Source organism: Zosterops lateralis (assembly GCF_965231275.1).
Source record: "Zosterops lateralis genome assembly, chromosome: 28".
In the NCBI taxonomy this organism is placed as follows: domain Eukaryota; kingdom Metazoa; phylum Chordata; class Aves; order Passeriformes; family Zosteropidae; genus Zosterops; species Zosterops lateralis.
Window position 1 is genome coordinate 808,496 of NC_139788.1, and position 22,063 is coordinate 830,558.

Sequence of the window (22,063 nt, forward strand, 5' to 3'; positions counted from 1 at the left end):
GAGGCAGCACAAGGAGCACTGACCTGCAGCCCCCGGGGGCTAATTAGAGCCTAATTAGTGCTCATCAGATCCCCCCCACACAGCCCAGGCTGGGCAAGAAACTGGAATTATTAAATCAGAAAAAAAAAAAACAACAAAAAAAAATGGAATTATTAAATCCTGGATTATTTTTGGAGGTGGCACCAAAAGCCCAAAAATCACCCCCAGAATCACAGGGGCCTCTGTAAAAAAAGGGAATTTCACCCTTGGAGCTGCATCCAGGGGGTCCCAGCTGCCTAAAATCCCCCCAGACTCCACCCCCAAATCTCTGGCAGCTCCAGGATTTTCCACTGGGCCTGAGGCAGGAATTTGGAGAAATCCAGGTGCTGCCCCAGCTCCAAACCCTGATCCCAACTCCAGGAAAATCCCACATTTTCCTCCCCTGGCACTGGAGCCCTGAGGGAGAGGGGGAAATGAAAATCTGGATGATGCCATTCCCAAAAAAAAACTCCAAAATGCTGGAAATTTTTACATTATCTCAATTTTTTCTGCTTGATTTCCATTGGGTGTACAGAGAAATTCCTTAGGGATACAATGATCATTCCCAGCAGCTGGAAAAGTTGTGAGGAGCCCAAATTTGCCTGGAAAAAAAAATCTGGGAATTGTGGATTTACACCAAGTTTGGGGAAATAAAGGACAAGCTGCTCGGGGAGGGACACAAACACAGCGATTTTCTGTTCCCTCCCAGCTTAACTTGCAGAAATCAGAAACAAATAAGAGTTTTCTTCTCTTTTAATGCCCACTTTGGCCCCAAACTCCCACTGCCCTGCCCCAAAACCAGCCCTGCGTTGGATTTTTGACATTTGCTGCTGGAACATCCCTCCCAAACCCTTCCCTCAGCAGCCTCTGAAAGGGCTCCTCCGTTCCCCCCCTCCTCCTCCTCCTCCAGAAAACTGCATTTTTTGGCAAACAAACTGTTTTGCCAACAAGTTGTGCTCCGCGCTGCCCGGGAAATGAGGCTTTTCCTGGATTTTCCTGGTTTTTCCCAGTTTTCCAGCCTGCTCCTCCCCACTCCAGGTCCCACTTTGGGGCTGCAGCCAGAGGGGGATTGTGCCCAGGCCCCCCCAAATTGAGTTTTTCCCTAAAACATTCCCTGTTTCTCCCCAGCCGGGGCAGGAGCGGCAGCCCTGAGGTTGCTGCTGTTATTTTTATCTTGAAAGGAAGAGTTTGAGCCGTGGCCAAGCTGTGCTGAGGGGAGGGAGAGGCTTTTGTGGTGGCCACAGAGATGGGAACAGCCCAGATGTGGGCAGGGCACGGGGAATGGGCCAGTCCCAATCCCAATCCCAATCCCAATGCCAGTCCCAATGCCAGTCCCAATCCCAATACAAATCTCAGTCCCAATTCCAATCCCAGTCCCAGTCCCAATCTCAGTCCCAATTCCCAGTCCCAGCCCCAATCCCAATGCCAATCCCAATCCTATCCAAATCCCAATCCCAATACAAATCTCAGTCCCAATTCCAATCCCAGTCTCAGTCCTAATCTCAGTCCCAATGCCAATCCCAATTCCAGTCCCAGTTCCAATCCCAATGCCAATCCCAATTCCCAGTCCCAATCTCAACCCCAATCTCAGTCCCAATCCCAGTCCCAATCTCAACCCCAATCTCAGCCCCAATCCCAATTCCAATCTCTATCTCAGTCCCAATCCCAGTCCCAGTTCCAGTCCCAGTCCCAATTCCCAGCCCCAGTCCCAGTCCCAATCCAGCCTGGGGAGGTCTGGGATCACCCCCTGTGGGATGCTGAGGTGGGAAAGGATCCCCCCAAATCCTCACTGTCCCCTCCATGCAGAGCCACACTCAGCTCCAATCCTGCCTCAACCAACCCAAAATTCAATTTTTTTGAGTCAAATTTAACAAAAATCCTTGGTAGAACCAGCTCTAAAAACACTTTCAACCTTCCCACAGCCACGAGGAGCATCCGACAGGTCCATCCCTTCCTGAGCACAGAAAGGCCCCAAAAACAGAGTTTGGGGGGCAGGTGCTGCACCCCTGGAGCCTCCTGTGCCTGGATCCGGCCACGTCCTTCCCTCCCAGTGGAATTCCAGCAGTTCCCACCCTGGAGGTCTCCCAGAACCTCTGCACGAGCAGCTCGGCTTAAATGTCAAATTAATTAATGTGGGGAGAGGGAGGAATGGCCACAAAGGCTCCTCTGGAGCTGGGCCGGGTCAGGGAAACAGCGCTGGGCACCCCCGGGGAAATATTCCATAGCCAGGGAGGGGGGACAGGGAATGGGATAAAATATGGGGGGAAAACTGGGAATGGGACAAAACACGGGGGGAAATTTGGGAACAGCACGAAACACGGGAGAAAATCTGGGAATGGCACAAAAATATGGCACAAAATACTGGTGGGAAAACTGGGAATGGCACAAGGCACAGGGGGGAAACTGGGAATTGTACAAAACACCAGTGAAAATCTGGGAATGGCACAAAATACTGGTGGGAAAGTTGGGAATGGCACAAAACATGGGGGGAAAATTGGGAATGGCACAAAATACCAGTGGGAAAATTGGGAATGGGATAAAGCACAGGTGGGAAAGTTGGGAATGGCACAAAATACCAGTGGGAAAACTGGGAATGGGATAAAATACTGGTGGGAAAATTGGAAATAAAATAAAGCAAAGGTGAAAATTTGGGAATGGCACAAAACATGAGTGGAAAATTGGGAATGGGACAAAACATGGGGGGAAAACTGGGAATTGTACAAAACACCAGTGAAAAACTGGGAATGGCACAAGGCACGGAGGGAAGGCTGGGAATGACATACAATACTGATGGGAAAACTGGGAAAGGGACAAAACACAGGGGGAAAACTGGGAATAGCACAAAATACCAGTGGGGGAAAAATGGGAATGGCACAAAACGTGGCTGGGAAAGCTGGGAATGGCACAAGGCAGGGAAAGGCTCCTCTCCTCCCTCACACCCTGGCAGTGAATGGGGACAGGGATGGGGACACGGGGACAGGAGGCACCGGGTGGGGGGTTAAAGCCTCTCAGGGCTCAGCCAGGGAAGCGTTCCCGGCTCCCAGAGCTCCGGCGGGGTTTGGTACCCGCCTCACGTCCCCGGCATTCCCCAGGCCCCGCTCCCGTCTCCGGGGCTGCTGCGCGTCCCCCGGGGAAAGGGGAGACTTGGGGACACTTGGGGACTTCACTGACACGTCACACACGGGCTGGGAAACGGGGTGACAGTGGCCAGAGAAGCCTGAACCCCTTGGGGACACAGTTGTTTATTGGATGGATGGATGGATGGATGGATGGATGGATGGATGGATGGATGGAGGGATGGATGGAGGGATGGATGGATGGATGGATGGATGGATGGATGGATGGATGGATGGATGGATGGATGGAGGGATGGATGGATGGATGGATGGATGGATGGATGGATGGATGGAGGGATGGATGGATGGATGGATGGATGGATGGATGGAGGGATGGATGGATGGATGAGGGATGGATGGATGGAGGGATGGAGGGATGGAGGGATGGATGGAGGGATGGATGGATGGATGGATGGATGGATGGATGGATGGATGGATGGAGGGATGGAGGGATTTTTCCCCCTCTTTTTCTCCATGAAAGAGGAAGGAGCTGGGGTTGAGCACGGCTGGATGGGGGAGCTGGGCTGTCCCTACGGCTGAACCCCAAATGACCCCAGGCAGCCCCAGGGAGCTCCAATCCACCCCTCAAACTCATCCCACCAAACCCCCCACAGCACCCCCAGAGCTCAGTGCAGACCCCGAAGCCGAGCTGGAAACAAACCAGGACCTGCCCAGAAAACACCACAGGAATGAGGGTGACAGTGACCCCCCAACCCTGCGGGGACCTGGAGCTGGGGGGAGGCTGAACCCCCCCTGGATCTCAAACTCTTTACCCAAAACTCTGCAGGGCCTGGAGGAATCTTTATTCTCATTATCCCCCTGGGCTGAGCCGAGGGAGGGCCTGGAGGGGGCACAGGGGGCACAGGGGGTACAGGGGGCACAGGGGGCACAGGGGGTACGGGGGTCACAGGGGGCACAGGGGGCACAGGGATGTCCTTCCACAGGGAAAAACCATCCAGGACCAAACCCGGAGCATCCCCCGCTGTCCCACACACGGAGCCGCCCCAGGGACCTGTGAGAGGTCAAGGCCAATCAACGCTGTCGGTAATGAAGGTGATGAGTTGATCCCTGAGCTGGGCTCCACCGCAGCCAGAGAACCACCACAAAGCCCCTGTCCCCTCCCCATCCCCAGCCCCAAAGGGATGAGGCAGGAGCAGGGATGAGCCTGTGAGATCACGGCCAAACCCAAACCTGTCTCCTCACTGTGCCAGGGAGGGCCCCGGCAGGAGGAGCAGCCCCTGTCCCCCGGCCTTCCCACGCTGGCACACAAAGGGTTAAATGGACTGATCCCGAGGGGATCCATCCTGAACTCCCCAAAGCCCGGCCGGGAGGGGCCACGGACAGCGGGACATCAAAGGAGGGCACCGGGAGGTGTCACAGCCATGCCAGGGCCCTGTCCCTGTCACTGTCTCATCACTGTCCCCTGTCCCCATCCCTGTCCCCATCCATGTCCCTTGTCCCTGTCCCCTGTCTGTGTCCCCTGTCCCCATCCCTGTTCTGTCTCCTGCCCCTGTCCCTATCACTGTCCCCGTCCCTGTCTCTGACCTCGTCACTGTCCTCTGTCCCCTGTCCCCATCCTTGTCCCCTGTCCCTGTCCCCTGTCCCCATCCCTGTCCCCTGTCCCTGTCCCCATCCCTGTCCCTGTCCCCATCCTTGTCCCCTATCCTTGTCCCCTGTCCCTGTCCCCTGTCCCCATCCCTGTCCCCTGTCCCCATCCCTGTCCCCATCCCTGTCACTGTCCCCATCCCTGTCACTGTCCCCATCCCTGTCACTGTCCCCATCCCTGCCCCCTGTCCCTGCCCGAGGAAAGGGAAGGATGGAAAAGCTCCAGGGAGGAGAAAGGGGAGAGGAGAGGCCTCGATCCCACCCGGGGGGAGGCAGCAGCTCCTCCGGGCCTGGGATTGTCCCCCATCCCATCATCACCTCCATCCCCCACTGCCAGACCCCAGAGCCCCCTGAGCGGCCCAGACCCCCCAGGGAACACCAACAGTCCCAAGAGGGGAAGGGGAAACGCTCCTGAGCCCCCCCAGAGCCGCCGGTGGTGTTGGGGACACGGCACAGCCACTGTCCCCTCCAGCCCCGGGACCTCCCGGGGAGGAGAGACTGCCCCGGATCCATGGGAGGGGAATTTTGGGCTCCATAAAGTGCCCTCGGATCCAGAGCCGTGCGGGGTCTCCAGAGGGGCGGGAGGAGTGTCCCACACCCCCGAGAGACTCCAGAGCTGTTCCAGAGGGGCAGAGCTGGAAAACACGCCTTGTGCAGAAATGGGGGACCCCAAACCTGAGCCCCGGGAGGAGGGGACGAGCTCGGGGTGATCCAGTGCAGCCCCGGGGCTCCTTCCCCTCCCCGGGAGAGGAGGATGAGCCGCCTCCTCCCCTCCAGCTCTCCCTCTGCTCCGGGGCTGGGGAGAAACCCATCCCCTGGTTCCTTCCCGGAGCGGATCCCCCAGAGAGCGGCGCCCCAAACCCCCAAACCTGCGGCGCCCCAAACCCCCAAACCTGCAGCGCCCCAAACCCCCAAACCTGCAGCGCCCCAGACCCCCAAACCTGCGGCGCCCCAAACCCCCAAAGCTGCAGCGCCCCAAACCCCCAAACCTGCAGCGCCCCAAACCCCCAAACCTGCGGCGCCCCAAACCCCCAAACCTGCGGCGCCCCAAACCCCCAAAGCTGCAGCGCCCCAAACCCCCAAACCTGCAGCGCCCCAAACCCCCAAACCTGCAGCGCCCCAAATCCCCAAACCTGCAGCGCCCCAAATCCCCAAACCTGCGGCGCCCCAAACCCCCAAAGCTGCGGCGCCGGCTGGGGCGGGGAGGCTCCCCCGGAGCCCGGGACCCCCAGGCGGGGCTGGCGGGGGGAGCAGCAGTTCTGGGAGTGCCAGAGGACCCCCGGCCCCTTCTCCGGCCTCATGGAGGGGGAACAGCGGGGGCTGAATCGGCCGCCCCCCCCCATCACCGGGACTGGTGGGGATGGGGGGCACAGGGGAGGGGTGGGGGACAGAAGGGAGGGATGGGGGGCACAGGGGAGGGGTGGGGGGCACAGGGGAGGGATGGGAGACAGAGGGAAGGATGGGGGGCAGAGAGGAGGGATGGGGGACAGAAGGGAGGGATGGGGGGCACAGGGGAGGGATGGGGGGCAGAGGGGAGGGATGGGGGGCAGAAGGGAGGGATGGGGGGCAGCAGCAGCCGGGGGGTTCCTCCCTCCCCGCCCCTCGGGCTGGTTTTTTCCAGGCGCGTTTCCCCTACGACCTTCAAACGGCAGCAGCGCGCAGCCCCCTCCCCACGGCCCCCCCCCCCGCCCGGCACCGCCCGGGGACAGTGGGGACAGCTCTGGGGGGACCCCCGGGCGGGGAGCGGTGCCGGAGCCCCCCAGGCCGGCTGGGGGTCCCGGGGGTGCCGCCCCCCGGTGCCGGTTCCCCCCCGGTTCCTCTGCCGGCCCCACGCCCCCGGCCCGCTGCGGGTGTCCCCGCCCGGCCCCGTGTCCCCCCCGCGGTACCGAGACCGCTCCCACCCCCTGCCCGCGGCGGCTCCTCCGGGGGGCCGGTCCCCGGTGCCCCCTCCCGGTACCGATCCCCACTGACCCCTCCCAGTCCCCGCTGCCGGTCCCTGGTGCCGGTGCCGATCCCCGCCGCCCCCGCCCCGCTCCGGTCCCCGCCGCCCCTCCCGGTTACCGATGGCTGCGCTCGCCCCGCGCTCGGTGCCGGTCCCCGGTGTCCCCCATTCCCCGGTGGGTGCCCCCCAGCCCGGTGGGATCCCGCACTCACCAGCGCGGCGCGGGCGCTCAGCACCAGCAGCAGCAGCAGCAGCGGCCGCGGGAGGCCCCGCAGCCCCCGGGGCACCTCCCCGGGCATCTTCCTGCCGCAAGGACGGGCCGGCGGAGGCGGCGGCGGGGCCGGGGGCGGGGAACGGCCTTTGTTGCCGCCGCCCGCGGGAGGCGGGAGGTGGGTGCGGGCTCTGCTGCGGGGCCGCCGCCGCCTCCTCCTCCCGCCGCCCCCCGCCGCCCCCGCCTCCGCCATCGACACCGGCACAGCCCTCCCCGGTCCGGCCCCGCACCGCCCTCCGGGCCCGGCACCGGCACCGGCACCGCCCCGGCCCGGGGACAGCGCGGGGGGAACGGGGGAGGAGCCTGGGGGGGACTAAAAGGGGCTGGGGGAGATTGGGGGGTCCTGGGGTGGGTGGGCGGGGGCTGGGGAGAGATGGGGGGTCTGGGGTAGATGGAAGGGACCTGGGACACATGGGGGGGACCTTGGGGAACGGATGGAGGGGACAGATGGGACAGATGGGGGGTCTGGGGTAGATTGGGAGGAACTGGGGTAGATGGGAAGGACCTGGAAGAGATGGGGGGACCTGGGACAGATTTGGGCACCTGGGGTAAACAGGGAGGGGACCTTGAAGGGCAGATGGAGGGACCTGGGACAGATGGGGGGACCTTGGGGTAGACTGGGGGTCCTGGAGTGGATGGGCAGGGGCTTGGGGAGAGATGGGACAGATGGGGGGTCTGGGGTAGATTGGGAGGACCTGGGAGAGATGGGGGGACCTGGGGCACATGGGGGGGACCTTGGGGAGCAGATGGAGGAGACCTGGGGGTAGATCCTGGAGTGGATGGGGGGACCTTGGGGGGACAGATGGGGGATCTGGGAGAGATGGGGGGACCTTGGGGGACAGATGGAGGGGTCTGGGGTAGATGGGGAGGACAGGGGTCCCGGTGCCGGGGGTGTCCCCAGGCAGGGTTTTTGTCCCCAGGCCCGGGTGTTGTCCCCAGGCTCGGATGGTGTCCCCACACTGAGGGTCTCGGTGCAGGGGGTGTCCCCAGGCAGGGATGGTGTCCCCAGGCAGGGATGGTGTCCCCAGGCAGGGTTTCTGTCCCCAGGCTCAGGGTCCCGCTCCCAGCCCGGGCCGGGCGCGTTGCCGGGGCTGTGGCGCCCCCCCGTGGCCGCCGCCGCCACTGCAGGGACCGAGGGACGGGGGACACCCCGGGGGGCTCGGGGGGTCTGTGGAGCCCACGGGAGGGGCTGGGCTTGTCCTTGTCCTTGTCCTTGACCTTGCTGCAGCAGCTCCGGTCCCCTCGTGTCCCCTGATGTCCCCTCTTGTCCCCTGGTGTCCTGGATGGGACAGGGCTGTCCCAGGGGGTCCCAGCCGTGCCCAGCCCGGGCCGTGTCCCCCCTGTCACCCCGCTGAGCTCATATTCAATTTTCCCACACCCATTTAATGCTTTATGCCATAAAAAGCACAGCTCCAGCTCTTCCCTGTGTCCTACCCCTGGACTGAAGCTTTAAACTCAATTATTCCATGAAAACCACAGCTCCAACATTTCCCTGTGTCCTATCCCTGGATTGAAGCTCCAAACTCCAGTTATTCCATGAGCACAGTTCCAGCCCTTCCCTGTGTCCTGCCCCTGGACTGAAGCTTTAAACTCCAATTTTACCATGGAAAACAGAGCTCCAAACCCTTCTCTGTGTCCTACCCCTGGACTGAAGCTTTAAATTCAATTATTCCATGAAAAACAACTCCAAACCCTTCTCTGTGTCCTGTCCCTGGACTGAAGCTTTAAACTCAATTATTCCATGAAAAAACAGAGCTCCAAACCCTTCCCTGTGTCCTACCCCTGGACTGAAACTCCAAACTCCAATTATTCCACGAGCACAGTTCCAGCCCTTCCCTGTGTCCTGCCCCTGGATTGAAACTTTAAATTCAATTATTCCATGAAAAACAACTCCAAACCCCTTCCCTGTGTCCTCCCCCCGGAGACTGAAACCCCAAACCTCCACCCCAAAGACTCCACTTGAAAACCCGAAAAGGGGGGGGGGAAGAGACCAGATTCCAAAGTTCTGTATTTTTTTCAAAATAAAGAATCACACCGTCGGTTTTTTTTTTTTTTCTTAGGAGACAAATTCTACACAAGAGTTACAAAAAATAGTCGCCCAGGCAAGAAGCAATACACAGGTTTGTTAATTATACACATATGGTTACAAGTGTGCTTGCAAAAAAGTTTCATTGGAAATATACACAAGGCTCTGTAAATGTACACCGTGTAGTGTTACAATTCTATATTCAAACGAGGAAAAAATTGACAGTATGTTACATTCACTTACAAGTAGACAAAATGCAAAATACAGTTTTCATCTTCTGTACAAAAAAAGGGGGGGGAGAAGGTGATTCACACTTTACAAGGTGAAAAGGGGGGGGGGGGCTCTGATTGTAAGGAAAATTAAGGGGAGGGGGCTGTACTTTTGCACTTTTTAAATTTTTTTTTATGTTTTTCCGTTTCTTACTGTCACAAAAAAAGAAGCAAAAACGTTACTTTGTAAGATTCCGAAATAAAATAAAAATAAAATAAAAAAATCACTATTTGGAACTGAATCAGGCCTGTAGAACATTTAGAAAGGATCTCTACCGTCCGACTAGGTGACAAATAAAACCAAGCAGTTTTTCTTCTTTTTTTTTTTTTGTGTTTTTTGTTTTGTTTTTAAACATTAACTAGAGGCTGTATAAAGAGAGAACATTTCCTTCAAAAGAAAAAAAAAAAAAAATTTACTTCTGGTTGAAATTACAATTTACAATATACAACACTATATGCTACGACCATAAAAGGTGTGAATATACACTGAAATGCACAGGTTTGGTTTCTTTTTTTTTTTTTTATCTAAATCCTTTTTTTTTTTCCTGTTTTCTTACCAAAAAAACGGGGTTTTGTTTTATTTTGTTGTGGTTTTTTTTTTTTTTTAATGTCGATTCAAACTTCTCCACATTTACATTACAGAGGTTTACAAATGTACAATTGTACAGTCAGAAGTATGTTCCACTACTAGGGTACATTATAGATACAGATCAGACATCAAAACAAGAAAATACTACAAATTTTTATATATGTAAAGTCTACACCAAGTATACACTATATATTTATAGAAGCAAGACCAAAGCTGAGTTGGATTTTTATTTTTTTTTTTTTGTTTTTTTTTCCTCATGCTAAATAATCAATTTTGTGTCTCTCCAGGTGAACAGAGGAGTGGGGAGTTAAAAATAAAAAATAATAATCCCAAAAAATCCTCTGCTTTAAAATTCATCTCTGGGTGTGTTTGCTCAAAAGTCCAGCTAAAAGCTCCCTCCTTCAGCGTTTGTCACAATTAAAATAGAAATAAAGTTGTTAAAAAGTCCCAAAAATGGAATTTTGGTGTCTTTGTTTAAAACCAAACTTTAGCAAGTTGAATTTTTCTCTTTGCCAGAACTAAAATCCCAATTTCTCGTTGATTTTTTGGGCTAAAAGGAGGTTAAAAAAAAACCCCAAAAAAAAGGTATTTGCAAAAAATAAAATGAATGAATTAAAAATGGGGTTTTGTTTGGGTTTTTTTTTTCCTGTTTTGTTTGTTTGTTTGTTGTCTTCAAAACCAACCACCCTGAAAAGCCTCCCACATTTGGAATATAGATACAACAGTGAACAAAAAAAAAAAAAAAAAAAAAAAATAACGTGGCCTTCCATGTACATCTGAGACCTATGTACAAGAATTCTATACACCAGTAAAACAGCAGGGCAATTAGTTAATTAAAAAAAATAATTAGTACATGTTATGCATAATAAAATTAAAGAAATTTACAAAGGCTTATCTCTTTTTTTTTTTGTCTGTTTTTTTTTTCTGCTTTTCTTTTCTTTGCTTGTTGTTGTTTTTTTTTTTTTTTTTTGTGGGTTTTGTTTTGTTTGTATATTATTATTATTATTTTTTTTCTCTCTTTTTTTTTTTTTAATTTTTATTTTTGAAGCAACCGTGGAGGGTGGATTGTTGTGGGTTCCTGGAGTGGCTCTGGGAGGGGGATCCTGCTCAGATGATGCCGTTGGGGGGGCCACAGATGGGCCCCAAATCCACCCCGTTCTTCATGTAATATTTCTCCAGCTTGGCCAGGATGTGCTTCCCGTAGGTGTATTTGCGCAGGGTGGCGATGTGGGGCCGGATCTGGGGGAGGAAAAGAAGGAAAAGTGGTCAGGGAAATCAGGAAAAGTTGGGAAAAGTCAGGGAAAGTTATCAGGGGAAGTTGGGAGAAGTTATCAGGAAAAATTGGGGAAAGTTGTCAGGGAAAGTGGTCAGGAAAAGGCAGGAAAAATCAGGGGAAGTCATTAGGAAAAGTCAGGGAAAGCAGGAAAATCAGGAAAAGTCAGGGAAAGTCAAGGGAGTCAAGGAGAGTCAAGGAGAGTGGTCAGGGAAAGTCAGGAAAAAGTCACCAGGAAGAATTGGGAAAAGACATTCAGGAAATGTCAGGGAAGGTCAGGAAAAGTCATCAGGGAAAGTCAGGGAAAGTTGGGAAAAGTTGTCAGGAAAAATTGGGAAAAGTTGTCAGGGAAGGTGGTCAGGGAAAGGCAGGGAAAATCATCAGGAACAGTCAGGAAAAGTTGGGGAAAGTCAGGGAAAAATCAGGAAAAGTCATCAGGAGAAATCAGGGAAAGTTGGGAAAAGTTGTCAGGGAAAGTCAGGAAAAATCATCAGGGAAAGTCAAGGCAGGGAAGGGCAGGGAAAGGCAGGGAAAAGTCATCAGGAAAAGTCAGGAAAAATGGTCAGGAAAAGGCAGGAAAAGATGTCAGGAAAAGTGGTCAGGGAAAGTCATCAGGAAAAGCAGGAAAAGCCAGGGAAAGTCATCAAGAAAAGTCATCAGGAAAAGTCAGGAAAAGTGGTCAGGAAAAGTCAAGAAAAATCAGGAATAGTCATCAGGAAAAATCAGGGAAAGTTGGGAAAAGTTGTCAGGAAAAACTGGGAAAAGCTGTCAGGAGAAGGGCTCCAAGAGTGGCCACGTCCCATCCCTGACCAGAACCAGGGAACTGACCCCAAACTGCTCCTGGCTCAGCCCCCAGTCCCCAAACTCCAGCTCCACCCCCAGGAGCCACATTCCAAAATTACAGATCCAGGGGCTCCCCATTCCCAGCAGGAATGATCCCTGTGCCCAGCAAAGGGAGCACTGAACCCCCAACTCCAACCCTTCCCTGTCCCCCTTCACCCCTTTACTGTTCAAATCCCTTCTCGATTTCCTATTTTAAAATAAAAACTGAAATAAAATCCCGTTTTTAACCCCCAATCCCCAGCCATTCCTGCAGGCTCCATTTTTCCAGGCTTTTCTGCAGCCTGGGATCATCCCACAGCTCCCATCACACTCACTCAGGCCCATTTAGCTGTCAACCCTGAGCTATTTCTGACAGCCCCACTGATAATCTAATTTGCATTTTATTCCAAAGGCTTTGCTCAACAGGGAAAAAAAAGGAAGAAATGTCAGGAACAAATTTGTTTCTGGTTTTTTTTTTTTTTTTTTTTTTTTTTTTTTTTTTTTTTTTTTTTAAATACACAACTTTCTGTTAAGGATTAACAAATCCAGGGCATTTCTGCCACAGATAAATTGGGTGTATCCCTTGCCAGGTATCTTTATTTAATTTATCTTTAGCATTTTTTGTGGTCTAAAATAGATTTGGGGTTAAAAAAATTACTCTGAGTGACTCCTAAACCTAAAAATGAACATTCCAGAGGATTATTCCAGCTGTTTGTGTTGATTCCACACACGTGGAGGACAAAGCAGCCCCCTCACAGAAATTCCCATTTCTTACAGAAAAAAATCAGTCTGGTTTAGTCAAGGATGCTTAAATACAATAATAAAAATGCTTTATTAGCATTTGAATAGCTGACGTTATTCAAAAGAAATAAATCTCAGCTTTTCTGTGCCTGGGGTCAGTCAGGATTTCATTCCTCTGGCTGTACCTGGGATTTTTCATCAAGTAACCCCCAAAAAATGTCACTGAGGAAAATGAAAATCCCCTCAGTCCCACCCCCATTTAAAGGCTGTTATTTTCCATTTCAAAGCCCTGCAAATGTGACCTTTAAGAGCAGGAAAATGAAGATATTCCCTGTCTGCAGAGCTCCCTGCCCTTGCAGCAGCAGGCACAGGGCCCTGGGGATGGCAGCCAGGCAGATTTCAACTCAAATGTCTTAATTCTGGATAAACATGAATTCCTGGGATGGTTGTGCATTCAAACAGGGAAATGCTGAACCATGGACATTCAGGACAGCAGGAGGAGTTTTTTCATGGAAAAGTTTGGAGTCCCCATCCCTGGAGGTGTCCCAGGAACTCCTGGGGGTGGCACTCGGGGCTCTGCTGGGGACAAGGTGGGGACAAGGTGGGGACAAGGTGGGGACAAGGTGGGGACAGGGCACAGCCTGGGCTCGGTGCCCTTGGAGGGATTTTCCAGCCTCATGAACCTGGGATTCTGGGAAGTGTCACAGCAAAATTCATTTAAATGTGAGAAACTGAGGATTTGATTAATGGCTGTGGGCTCGGAGGTGGCACCAGCGTGGCCAGTGGCCTTGGGAGGGACAGGCAGGGACACAGGGACAGGGACAGCAACAGGGACACAGGGACAGGGACACAGGCACGGGGACACAGGCAGAGGGGGACAGCCAGAGGGACAGATCCAGCAGGGACATGGCCACAGGGACACAGTGAGACACAGCCTGAGGGTCACAGCTACAGGGAGAGGGACACAGGGACAGTCACAGCGATTCAGAGGGACACAGGGACAGTCAGAGGGATTCAGAGGGACACAGAAACAGTCAGAAGGATTCAGAGGGACACAGGCAGGGGGACAGAGCCCACAGGGACTGAGCAAGAGGGACAGAGCCGGGAGGATAGAGCCCATGGGACACAGCCCACAGGGACAGAGAGGGACACAGCCCAAGGGACACAGACAGGAAGACAAAATCAAGGAGACACATGGGGACACAGGCAGAGGGCACAGCCCACAGAGCCAGAGGGACAGAGAGGGACAGAGAAGGAGACACAGGCAGGGCAGGGGGCCCAGCCCAGGCCTGGTGGCTCCTGTCCCTGTCCCCAGCTCTGGGCTGCAGGCCCTGTGCAGTGCAGCTCACAGCGGCGCCTGCTCCGTGCAGAACTGGGTCACTGGGACACGGGCACTGCTGGCAGCAGCAGCAGCTGCAGCTCCATCCCAGGGGCAGCTCCAGCTCTCCAGAAAGCTGGAGAGGGATTTGTGGCACGGGAATGGAGTGACAGGACAAGGGGGAATGGCTTCACTTGGACAGAGATTGATGGAGTATTGGGAAGGAATTGTTCCCTGGGCCTCAACATCAGCAGCACCTGGAGCTGCTGCAGAGTCCAGAGGAATCCACGGAGCTGCTCCAGGGCTGGGAGCAGAGTTTGGGTTTCCAGAGCCCCCAGAGACTCTTTCCAGGCTCCTCTTCCTCACCCCTTCCCGAGCAATCCAGGCCAGATCCCCCCACACCATGGGGTGTGTTCCCAGCACGGGAAGGAGCTGGAGCTGCTGGAGAGCCCAGAGGAGCCCCTGGAGCTGCTCCAGCCCCTCTGGAGCCAGGCTGGGAGAGCTGGGGGAGAGGAGAAGCTCCAGGGAGAGCTGAGAGCCCCTGGCAGGGCCTAAAGGGGCTCCAGGAGAGCTGCAGAGGGACTGGGGACAAGGGATGGAGGGACAGGACACAGGGAATGGATCCCAGTGCCCAGGGCAGGGCTGGATGGGAGATTGGGAACTGGGAATTGTTCCCTGGGCTGGAATTGCCAGAGCAGCTGTGGCTGCCCCTGGATCCCTGGAGTGCCCAAGGCCAGGCTGGACATTGGGGACACTGGGAGGTGTCCCTGGGGTGGAACAGACTGAGCTCCCAGGTCCTTCCCAACCCAAACCATCCTGTCATTCCCATCTTGTTGCTGAATTTCTTAGGAAAAGTAAACATGATTCATATATATAGATATTGAACTACCTTGACTGAGGCCTAAATTGGGGCCCAAGGCCTGTGACACAGCAAAAAATTTCTCAGTTAGTTGTGGCTCAGTTAGAATTAGATATTAAGGTGTTTGGGAAAGATAACAGGGTGTTGAAGGTCACTGAATAGAATTGTTAATATACAGGTGTGAGCCACCTTAAGGGTGAACCAAACAATGTGTGTTTACATTTTTTCCTCTGCTGGGTGGCAATGAAAATGTGTCTGTATTTGTAAACTATCTGAAAGAGTACATAACCTCTGAAAGAGTATATAACCTGCCATTTTAGATGAAATAGAGGGACTTTGTAGGATTAACCATATTGGTCGTATCTGTGTCTGTCTCAGTCCAACCCTCTCTTATTATTGGGATCCCTGGCTTTTCCATCTCCCACCCTCCCCATCAGCAGGGGCAGCTCGGGGCTCACCTTGTGCATGACAATCTTCCTCTGGGCGGGCTCGGCCACGTCGATCATCTTCTGCACCACGTAGTTGGCGTACTGGTCCTTCATCATGGTGTATAAGGCACTGTGGGGGCCGTCGTTCATGGTGCACACCTCGTCGATGAGCATGGCGCGCTCCGTGCGCGACGCGTGCGTCACACACTTCTCCACCACGTTACTGCAACGGCACAGGAGTTAGGGATGGGAGGGATGGGATGGGATGGGAGTGGGGAATGGAGCAGGGAAATGGGAATGGGAACTGGGAATGGAGAATGGGTATGGGAACTAAGAATGGGGAATGGGACTGGGAAATAAGAATGAGGAATGGGGATGGAGAATGGGAATGGGGAAATGGGAACTGGGAATGGAGTAGGGAATGGGAAACAGGAATGGGGGAATGGGGAATGGAAACTGGGAATAGGAACAGGGAAATGGGAATGGAGCAGAAAACTGGGAATGGGAACTGAGAAGAGAGCAGGGAACTAGGAATGAGAACAGGGAACTGGGAATGGAAACTGGGAATAAGAACAGGGAAATGAGAATGGAGCAGAGAACTGGGAATGGGAACTGGGAATGGAGCAGAGAACTGGGAATAGAGCAGGGAACTGGGAATGGGAACTGGGAATGGGGAATGGGAACTAAGAATGGGGAATGGGAATGGGGATGGGAATGGGGACTGAGAATGGGAACTGGGAATGGGAACGGAGCAGGGAACTGGGAATGGGAACTGAGAATAGAGTAGGGAACTGGGATTGGAGCAGGGAACTGGGCAGGGAATGTCTCCTCAGAGCTTTTCATCCAGCCCCAAGGACACCTCCTGTGCTGCTGCAAGGGTAGGACAGTGAGGACAGAGAGGGGCTGGCAGAGCTCAGCAACGTCACACAGGATTGGGATCTCAGTGGGAATTTGGGGACTGGACCAGTTCCCATTTCACCCCAATCTGTGCCCTGGGATCTCCGTGGGAATTTGGGAACTGGACCAGTTCCCATTTCACCCCAGTTTGTGTAGCTCTGTGAGCTCAGGGCCCACCCTCACAACAGAGAAACCAAGAGTTGTGTTGTTTGGTTTGGTTTTTTCCACACTGGAAATGTGGAATGTTCCACACTGAACACGGTGGGAATGGACACCCAAGGTTACAACAACACAGAAATTCTCGTTCAGGAATGAGAAATCTCAGCCAAGCAGAGGATTCCCAAAATTCCTGAATATATTAATGAGCAGCCTGATCTCTCTGGAGAGGCAGAAGTAGGGTACAGGAAAGGGGACTGGGCTCATCCCACAGCCCTGCCTGACTCACAGCATCACCCACAGGCTTTGCTCAGCTCAGGGGACCCTCCACTAATTAATGCTCCAGCTGGAAAGAACTTGGGGAAAAACGAGCCAGGCAAAGCAGGAGGGAGAACCTGAAATATCAACGTGAAGACCACGCTCCCCTAATTCTCATTAATGCTCCACTTCTCTCGTGTCCTCATCAGAGGAAGGGGGATTTTAGCCTTCAAAGAGCTCAGCCTTCCTGTCCCAAGGGCTGGAATTGCAGGGATTCACAGACATGGGAAGCTCTGCTTTGTCCTGACAGCCACAAACACCGGGGTTCTGCCCCTCTCATCCCTGGGAATGCTGCAGCTCCCCCTGGGAGGGTTCCTGGGGTGGGACTCAAAGCAAAAAGCTGGGAATGATGATGTGAGTGGAAATTCCTCTGGGAAAAGTGGGATGGATTTGATGCTGCACTGATTTATTTCCCAAATCCCCCCTGGATGGACACAGCACCACAGGGCAGAGAATGTTCTTGTTTTCCAAGGGGTAGTGACAACTTAAAAACCCGTGAAAATAAATCAGATAAACCAAAAACACACAAGAATTCCTGGTTAAATTCAGGAGTTTGGATCAGAACTACTCTCCCACATCTCCATGACAGACTGGCTGACACACCTGAGTTAATAATAAAGTTAATAAATGTTATAAATAACATTTTTTAAAGCAGCAAAAGTCATTTTAACTCCTCTACACCCACTCTCTAAACCTTCTACAGCTCTTCCACGTGTCCACACTCTCAAAAGGGGAGAATTTAAGGAAAGAATTCCTACCTGGCAAATTTATGTTGACTCAAGACGAGCACGTTGCCTCTGATTTCTGCCACGATCTTGCTCTTGTCCTCGGGCCGGCCGTGCTCCAGGACGTGCTGGATAACATAATTCCCGTACTGGTCCTGGGGAGGGACAGCAGCAGGGCTCAAAAAGGGGCACAAATGGACTAGAAGCATTCCCAGCAAACTGATTCCCAAAGTGCATTCAGAGTTAAAAGATTAATTCTAATATTTATTGTACGAATCAGCTCGATATTTTTTATTTCTGTAAAAATGTGCATTCTAGGGTGGTGCCAGGGGGTGAAATGATGCATTTTTGTAGAAATGGTATTATTTATTGAGCTCAAAATGGTGTCTTTGCACAGGAAATGTCAATATTCTGCTTATTCCCAGGTTTTTCCCCCTCTCTCCAGGTGCAAATCCCATGTCCTGGAGGGGTGTACTGTGGGTCTGGCTATGGGATATTGTTCTGAATTTGGGAATTCTCAGAGCACAGGATAATTATTTCCCAGTTCAGGGTACCAGAGGCACAGCCTGATGCTCATCCCCAGCCTCTGCCCACCTCCCACAATGAGCACACAGGACCTGGGAACAGCTCAGAATTCACCCCAGCCTGTGCCTTGGGATCTGAGTGGGAATTTGGGAACTGGATCAGAAATGGGTTTGGTGCTTTAGTGCAAAACCCTGGCACACAGATCCTCCTGAGGACTGCAGGGAGGGCAGCCAGGAGGGGGGTGAGCACAGAATCAACTCTTTTTAGGAATTCCAATGACTTGGCACCTCCTTTTCCTTGGAGTAACCAGCCCTTGGCATCCAGGACATGGGGCCTCCTCAGAAAGGGAGGTGACAACACCCCTGCCACCCTCTGGACTTGACAAAATTCCTGCCTGTTGTGCTCACTCCCTTCCTTTTCCAGGTGGGAATGTGCCCCCAGGGGCTCTCAGGAGCTGTCCCAGGTGGGGAATGCCCCCCCAGGGGCTCTCAGGAGCTGTCCCAGGTGGGGAATGTCCCCCCAGGGGCTCTCAGGAGCTGTCCCAGCACCCAGCAGTGACGTGGGGACGCTGCAGCCCCTCCACACTGACCTGCACCAGCTGCTCCGTGTGCTGGTGCAGCTCCTCCAGGATGGGCAGGGTCTGCTCGGGCAGGCAGTGCTCCAGGATCCTCTGGATCACCCTGCAGCCGTACGGGTGCGTGGACAGGGCAAACACCTGCGGGGAGAGCACGGGGAGAGACGTCCTGTTAGTCCTTGGGGATCCCACAGACCTGCCAGGAGTCCTTGGGAGCCCCACAGACCTGCCAGGAGCCCTTGGGGATCCCACAGACCTGCCAGGAGCCCTTGGGAACCCCACAGACCTGCCAGGAGCCCTTGGGAGCCCCACAGACCTGCCAGGAGCCCTTGGGAGCCCCACAGACCTGCCAGGAGCCCTTGGGAACCCCACAGACCTGCCAGGAGCCCTTGGGAACCCCACAGACCTGCCAGAGGCCCTTGGGAATCCCACAGACCTGCCAGAGCTCCAGGCAGCAGCACCTGTAAACACCCACCAGTGTGGGCTTGATATTTTCTGAGCTTTTCCCCCAAGGGAAACTTTTCAAGTTTTTCTTTTTCCCTTGTGTGAACAATATTCCTTTCCCATAAAAACAGGTGTTGTTTGCTATTTCTGTTATTCAGCCATGGGGACAGGTGTCAGAACTATGAACCAATAATTTGACTTTTTAGCATAAAAGGGCTGGATGAATTGTAAATAAACCTTCTGATTTCTGCTGCCTCCTGACTGGAGTCAAACATCTTTATTTCGTGTCCTATTGTGACTCATCAGGCACATCCCATCCCTACCTGGGGAAGCCTCACATTCCTCACACCCATCCATGAAAAATAAATGGTAAAACCTCTTGATTCATAAAAAAAAAAAAATCCCCTGGGACACCCAAGCATTGCTGGAAGCTTGGCTATTTTCCCCAAATAATTCCAGTATGAATTTTGAGCTATTTAAGAAATGCTGTGGGGCCAGAGAAGTTAAAAATGCCCAGCAAAGGATTTCCCTCAACTGCTTGGATTTGTTTAAAAGCCTTAGCAGTGCTTAGGAGAAGTGACAACAAAGAATCTTTCTCATTTCTAATGGATTAGCAGATCTGTGGGTGAGAACATGACACATTTTGTTATTGCTGCTCCCTTTTTCTGTCTGAAGCACAAAGTCCTGTTAAGTTGCTTTGATTTGACAACAGCAGCAAATGCAAGCACTGAAGTTTAAATCAACAGTCACGCATTTTTTAATAACTGGTGAGTAAAACCCTGCAGGGAAACAGGGCTTGGAGTGCAATTAACTGCAGAAAAATCATCTGGAGGTGCTGAGTTTAATCTGCCATGTGAAGGTTCAGATGAAACTGGGACAAGTGGTCAAGGAGATGTCAGTGCCATCAGCTGAGCTCCCAGAGATGTTTCTGCCTTCCCCAACTCCCAGTGGAAAATCCAAACCTAAACTCTAATGAGGAGCAAGTTCCCAGCCAGAATTCTGCCTGTTTTGACCCAACCAACCCAATCCTCACTTCCCCAGGACTGCCAGCTCCTGGTTCCTGCTGTAACAGCCCCTGGCTGTGCTCAATCCCTGGGGAAAGTCCTCAAAACTTCAGAGTGTCCCTGCAAAGCCAATTAAACTGAGGCTGGGAACACCCAAAAAGCAGCGTTTTGTACTGTGGCAGAGTAAAACCAGATACAACTGATACCCAGGACATCAATTCAGGAGAGGACACCAATAAAAAAGCAAGAAATGAAGGGAGTCGAGGCCAATTGCCCATTTCTAGATGAAACTCCTGTTTTTTCCCTGCTCCGAGGCCCTTGGGAATCAGCATTTCTCTAAGCCACCTGCACAGACAGGGATCAGAATGACACTTTGCTTTCCTGGGCCTCCCCCATTTTCCCCTCTGCTCTCCTCAAAGAGAAACAAATCTAAAATGCATCAAGTTCACCAATTCTTTGGGTTATCTAAAAGGGGATCAGCTCTGGGCTCACAACTTGCTGGGATTTTACACAAGTGAGGTGATTAATTAAGGAATTAATGAAGTTTAGACATGACTAAAGTACCTCAGCAGCACAAAACTCTTCACCTTCAGTGGGAAGATGGATTAGGGAGAGCCTTGTTTTCCCTCATCACTCAAAAATACTCAATACTCCAGGAGAACAGACTCGTTCAGGGAGGTTTTACTCTGACAGAAACACCCAGAAACGACAACAAGGACGTGACCAAGGAGTTTGTGGACTCTCCCACGTGGCTGCACCAACCTCGTTGCTAAAATTGGGAATTCTCAAAAGCTGCAGCCTCAGCCACCCCGAGGCTGCTCCCTGCAGGGAAGAGGAGCTGGGCAGAGCCTCACCTGCCCCTTGAAGGCGTCGATGATGAACTGCAGGGACTGGGGCTGCACACACTCGATGCATTTCTGCACCACGTGGTTCCCGTTCTGGTCCTTGACGCACTTGAGGACGTGCCCGTCCAGCTCCCGAACCATCTCGTTCTACGGGGGGACAGAGCACAAACAGAAAGCACCACCAGCATCCCCTGGAGCAGAGGGCACAGCTGGGAATGGCACAGGAGGGAGGGGGGCTCACTCAGGAGATGAGGCTTTGCTGGAGACAGAAAGCAGCAGGGAAAGTCCTGTTCTGATATCCTGTTAACAGCCTGGACTGGTGGGAGGGGGCCTGGAACAGGAGATTGGAGCTCCATTCCCACCCAAACCATCCCAGGATTCTCATTCCAACCCAAAACCATCCTGGAATTCTCATTCTAACCCTGGGGTTCTCATTCCAACCTAAAACCATCCTGGAATTCTCATTCCAACCCTGGGGTTCTCATTCCAACCCAAAACCATCCTGGAATTCTCATTCCAAACCATCCTGGAATTCTAATTTCAACCCAATCCATCCTGGGATTCTCATTCCAACCCAAATCCATCCTGGGATTCTGGGAAGATCAAGCTCTTGTTCTTGATGAGCATCCTTTTCCAAGAATCCAAATTAAGGAAATCCTGACTGAGCCACAGCTTTCCCCCATTTTCCTCTCTGCTCCCCTCAAAGAGAAGCAAATCTAAAATGCACAAAGTTCACAAACCCTTTGTGTATCAGGGTCAGCTCTGGGCTCAGAACTTGCTGGGATTTTACACAAGTGATAATGAAGGAATTAATGAAGTTTACACATGACTGATGTACCCCATAAACAGGGTGGAAGCTCCACTCACAAACAGAAATGACACTTTGGGGCACTTTAATGCTCTGATAAAATCTGGGTGAGTTCAGTTTTACACCTGAATCAAACCCAGGAATTTTGGGAGCACTAAATACTCAAAATTGCCACCCTGGAGGAGACAGCAAATCCTTGGAGCAGCAGAGCTGGAGCCCAGGCACTGCCCTGCTGACACACTTGGCTCAGGCCCAGCCTGAAGGGAAGGACCACTCCTAAAATCTCTTTCATCTTTTTCATTTCCTAACCTACATTGAGATTCCTGTTACAACCATTCCCAACCCTTCCCCAGCCAGCCTGCCCAGAGTATCTTTCCTCTCAATTCATTGTTCCTAAAAGCCTTGAGGGAGTGCTTTATTAATGAGCTCTGAGTGGGGCTATCAGCCACATCTCTCCAAAGCCACAATTCCTCATCCATCTCCCTGCAGG

The 22,063-nt window shown here is 52.8% G+C and overlaps 2 protein-coding genes across 8 annotated transcripts in view; both read right to left on the reverse strand.

Moving 5' to 3' along the window:
- Window positions 1-6,980, reverse strand: part of SDC3 (syndecan 3) — a gene marked incomplete at its 5' end in the record, with an annotated part of 34,397 nt that extends 27,417 nt beyond the window's left edge. Inside the window, one exon of the mRNA XM_083879613.1 lies at window positions 6,894-6,980. Within this exon, the coding sequence (XP_083735739.1) occupies window positions 6,894-6,980 (87 nt within the window). The remainder of the gene's footprint in view (window positions 1-6,893) is intronic.
- A 2,075-nt stretch (window positions 6,981-9,055) lies between these two features.
- The window catches only part of PUM1 (pumilio RNA binding family member 1), a 63,030-nt gene continuing 50,022 nt past the window's right edge, over window positions 9,056-22,063 (reverse strand). For all 7 annotated transcript variants that reach the window (XM_083879535.1, XM_083879537.1, XM_083879534.1 and 4 more), the window contains 5 exons: window positions 20,775-20,912; window positions 18,488-18,613; window positions 17,407-17,528; window positions 15,308-15,500; window positions 9,056-11,075 (listed from right to left, as the gene is read on the reverse strand). In XM_083879535.1, coding sequence (XP_083735661.1) covers window positions 10,944-11,075; window positions 15,308-15,500; window positions 17,407-17,528; window positions 18,488-18,613; window positions 20,775-20,912 — 711 coding nt within the window. In that variant the 3' untranslated portion in view covers window positions 9,056-10,943. The remainder of the gene's footprint in view (window positions 11,076-15,307; window positions 15,501-17,406; window positions 17,529-18,487; window positions 18,614-20,774; window positions 20,913-22,063) is intronic.